The sequence below is a fragment of the Patagioenas fasciata genome, chromosome 33 (genome assembly GCF_037038585.1).
Source record: "Patagioenas fasciata isolate bPatFas1 chromosome 33, bPatFas1.hap1, whole genome shotgun sequence".
NCBI lineage: Eukaryota > Metazoa > Chordata > Aves > Columbiformes > Columbidae > Patagioenas > Patagioenas fasciata.
In genome coordinates this window covers 615,913-620,286 of record NC_092552.1, presented here as the reverse complement: position 1 = coordinate 620,286, position 4,374 = coordinate 615,913, and the positions used below count along the sequence as shown (strand labels likewise).

Here is a 4,374-nt window from a genome sequence, read left to right as displayed (position 1 = left end):
CGGGGTTGGATTCGGTGCCAAATTTGGGGGGGGGACATTTTGGGGCGCCAGAGCCACAATTTGGGGGCTCATTTTGTCACCCCCAGGCCCCAAAACCTCCAACGCCCCATTGCAAAAAGTCTCCTTTATTGTCACCAAAATGTCACCCCAGGGTGGGGGGGACACGGGGGTGCAGGTTTGGGGGTGCCACCGATTTTGGGGGGTCCGGGGACATCTCGGGTGTCACTCGGTCCAGCGGTGGCCGCAGTGGGGGGCGGTGCAGACGTAGTAGAGCCTCATGGCGTCCTAGGGGGGGACAGTTTTAGGGACAATTTTGGGGACACGGGGACAGGTTTGGGGACACTTATGGGGGTGACGTCACCTCGGCTCTGGCGCTGTGGGACTGGAAGAAAACGGCCTCTTTGTGTCCACACCTGGGGGGGGACAGTGGGGACACGGGGGGACATTGGAGCCCCATGGGGACACCAGAGCTGGGGAGGGCACAGGAGCAGCAGAGAGGGGGACCTGGTGTCCCCAGGGTGTCCCTGGGGGTGTCCCCACATCCCCAGGTGTCCCCAAGGGTGTCCTCATGTCCCCAGGGGTGTCCCCACATCCCCAGGTTGTCCCCTGTCCCCAGGGGTGTCCCCATGTCCCCAGGGGTCCCCACAGGCCCAAGGGTGTCCCCATGTCCCCAGGGTGTCCCCAAGAGTGTCCCCATGTCCCCAGGGATGTCCCCACATCCCCAGGTGTTCCCTGTACCCAGGGGTGTCCCCATGTCCCCAGGGGTGTCCCTGAGGATGTCCCTCTGTCCCCAAGGGTGTCCCCACATCCCCAGGGGTGTCCCCACGTCCCCAGGGGTGTCCCCGAGGGTGTCCCCCTGTCCCCAGGGGTGTCACCACATCCCCAGGTTGTCCCCTGTACCCAGAGGTGTCCCCATGTCCCCAGGGGTGTCCCCACATCCCCAAAAGTGTCCCAGTGTCTCCAGGGGTGTCCCCATGTTCCCAGGGGTGTCCCCCTGTCCCTAGGGTGTCCCCAGGTGTCCCCCTGTCCCCAGAGGTGTCCCCACATCCCCAGGGTGTCCCCAGGGGTCTCCCCATGTCCCCCTGTCCCCAGGGGTGTCCCCATGTTCCTGGGGGTGTCCCCCTGTCCCCAGGGTGTCCCCACATTCCCAGGGGTGTCCCCAGGGGTGTCCCCATGTCCCCAGGGTGTCCTCATGTCCCCCTGTCCCCAGGGTGTCCCCACATCCCCAGGGGCATCCCCACATTTCTGGGGGTGTCCCATGTCCCCAGGGGTCCCCATGTCTCCCTGTCCCCAGGGCGTCCCCACGTTCCTGGGGGTGTCCCCAGGGGTCCCCAGGGTGTCCCCCTGTCCCCAGGATGTCCCCACATCCCCAGGGGTGGCCCCCTGTCCCCAGGATGTCCCCAGGGTGTCCCCCTGTCCCCAGGATGTCCCCACATCCCCAGGGGTGTCCCCCTGTCCCCAGGATGTCCCCAGGGTGTCCCCACATCCCCAGGGGTGTCCCCCTGTCCCCAGGATGTCCCCAGGGTGTCCCCCTGTCCCCAGGATGTCCCCACATCCCCAGGGGTGTCCCCCTGTCCCCAGGATGTCCCCACATCCCCAGGGGTGTCCCCCTGTCCCCAGGGTGTCCCCAGGGTGTCCCCACATCCCCAGGGGTGTCCCCCTGTCCCCAGGATGTCCCCAGGGTGACCCCACATCCCCAGGGGTGTCCCCTTGTCCCCAGGGGTGTCCCCCTGTCCCCGGGGTGACCCCACATCCCCAGGAGTGTCCCCTTGTCCCCAGGGGTGTCCCCCTGTCCCCAGGGTGACCCCACATCCCCAGGGTGACCCCACATCCCCAGGGGTGTCCCCACATCCCCAGGGTGTCCCCACATCCCCAGGGGTGTCCCCCTGTCCCCAGGGTGTCCCCAGGATGTCCCCCTGTCCCCTCACTTCTGGCAGGGATGGTCCTCAGTGCGCGGCAGCGTGGGGTCCTGCGACACATCGGCGATGATCTGCGTCAGCTCGCTGCGAGAGCCTTAATTAGCCCTTAATTACCCCACTCATTAACCACCCCCTCATTAATTACCCTTCACCAACATCCTTACTCATTACCATTAACTGCCCTGGAGCTCTCCCTTATCAATCACCCACCCAACACCCTTCGATTGACTAATTTACTGATTATTGGTATTAATTAGCAATTCATTTATTAATCACGCCTATTAATCCATCCCCACTCATCTTTATTGTCCTTATTGCCTTCCACTAATCACTCTCTAATTAATTACCCTACATCATTCCTTAACTTCTTATTAATCACTCCGGAGATTCTTTTTAATTGCTTTTCTCTTATTAATTGATTACTCTTTAATTACTTTCTCCTAACACCCTCCATGAGAACAGGACCCAGGCATCCGGGAGCCATAATTAATCAACCCGCTCTGCTAATTAACCCTCTGTTAATTAACTCACTCCACTTCGTGCGTGATCTTGTTGACGTAGATGCAGCTGTTGTCGGCCTCTTGCTGGTAATCGCAGTTACGGCACTGGGGGAACAAACTGGTCCCAGTATCAAACTGGGACTGGTCCCAGTATCGAACTGGGGGGGGACTGGTATCCAACTGGGAGGGGGAGACTGGTCCCAGTATCAAACTGGGACTGGTCCTGGTATCAAACTGGGAGGGGGGGACTGGTCCCAGTATCAAACTGGGGGGGGACTGGTATCCAACTGGGAGGGGGGGACTGGTCCCAGTATCAAACTGGGACTGGTCCTGGTATCAAACTGGGAGGGGGGGACTGGTCCCAGTATCAAACTGGTTTGGGGGGACCGGTCCCAGTATCAAACTGGGACTGGTCCTGGTATCAAACTGGGAGGGGGGAACGGTCCCAGTATCAAACTGGGGAGGGGGGGGTGCACCCCACCGTGATGCTGGGACTGGTCCCAATATCAAACTGGGAGGGGGGGACAGGTCCCACTGTCAAACTGGGACTGGTCCCAGTATCAAAGTGGGAGGGGGGGCACTGGTCCCGGTATCAAATTGGGGAGGGGGGGACCGGTCCCGTTATCAAACTGGGAATGGTCCTGGTATCAAACTGGGAGGGGGGACCGGTCCCAGTATCAAACTGGGAAGGGGAAACTGGTCCCAGTATCAAACTCGGACTGGTCTTGGTATCAAACTGGGAGGGGGGAACGGTCCCAGTATCAAACTGGGAGGGGAGGATCGGTCCCAGTATCAAACTGGGGAGGGGAAAACTGGTCCCAGTATCAAACTGGGACTGGTCCTGGTATCAAACTGGGAGGGCGGACTGGTCCCAGTATCAAACTGGGAGGGGGGACTGGTCCCAGTATCAAACTGGGACTGGTCCTGCTATGAAACTGGGGGCGGACTGGTCCCAGTATCAAACTGGGGGGGAGGGGGGGACCGGTCCCAGTATCAAACTGGGAGGGGGGGACCGGTCCCAGTATCGAACTGGGGAGAGGGGGACCGGTCCCAGTATCGAACTGGGGAGAGGGGGACCGGTCCCAGTATCAAACTGGGAGCGGGGGGCGCACCCCACCGTGATGCTGGGACTAGTCCCAGTATCGAACTGGGAGGGGGGACCGGTCCCAGTATCAAACTGGGAGGGGGGGGACTGGTCCCAGTTCGGGGGGGGTCACTCACGGCGTAGAGCAGGATCCGGTTCTCCTTGTCCTCCTTGGGGTACAACATGTTGTTGCTGGGGGGGACACAAATTGGGAGGGGGGGGTCACATCACTGGGCGGGGGGGACACTGGGGACACCGGGGGGGATCCATGGGGGGCTATAGGGGACCCCAGAGGGATATTGGGGACCCCGGGGGGGCCCATGGGGGGACACTGGGGACCCCAGGGGGGGAATTAGGACCCTGGGGGGGGCCCATGGGGGGAATAGGGGACCCCAGAGGGATATTGGGGACCACGGGGGGGCCCATGGGGGGACACTGGGGACCCCAGGGGGGGAATTAGGACCCTGGGGGGGTAATGGGGGGAATAGGGGACCCCAGAGGGATATTGGGGACCCCGGGGGGCCCATGGGGGGACACTGGGGACCCCAGGGGGGGAATTAGGACCCTGGGGGGGTAATGGGGGGGCACAGGGGACCCCAGAGGGATATTGGGGTCCCCGGGGTCCCCGGTCCGCTCACCACTCCTGGCAGAATCGGATCCCCACGAACCCCGGCTCGTAGGCCCCGTCCGTCTCCATGGCGCCCGGCGACGGCGGCCGCGGGGGGACAAACTTCGCGAGAGCGCCTGCGCGAACCCTCCTCCCGCCAACCACAACGCGTCGCTATTGGCCAAACGCAGCGGGGGCGGCTCCCTTCGCTATTGGTTACTTGGCGGAGCGCTGGGCGGGCCCGGCGGTGCTGATTGGTGGAGA

General features: G+C 62.5%; 1 protein-coding gene across 4 annotated transcripts; it reads right to left on the bottom strand.

The window, feature by feature from the left end:
• Nucleotides 1-109: 109 nt before the first annotated feature.
• On the bottom strand, nt 110-4,338 carry POLR2I (RNA polymerase II subunit I). Of its 4 annotated transcripts, none has more exons than XM_071800880.1 (6): nt 4,142-4,320; nt 3,641-3,695; nt 2,451-2,560; nt 1,929-2,003; nt 362-413; nt 110-285 (listed from the first exon to the last, which is right to left on the bottom strand). In XM_071800880.1, exons 1-6 carry the CDS (start codon nt 4,198-4,200, stop codon nt 223-225), a joined length of 414 nt encoding a protein of 137 aa, XP_071656981.1. In that variant the 5' UTR covers nt 4,201-4,320; the 3' UTR covers nt 110-222. The 4 variants fall into 4 exon arrangements, with proteins under 4 accessions (XP_071656981.1, XP_071656982.1, XP_065715560.1 ...); XM_071800881.1 differs by having other exon boundaries at nt 2,451-2,554; XM_065859488.2 differs by having other exon boundaries at nt 2,451-2,524; nt 4,142-4,295.
• Nucleotides 4,339-4,374: the final 36 nt, after the last annotated feature.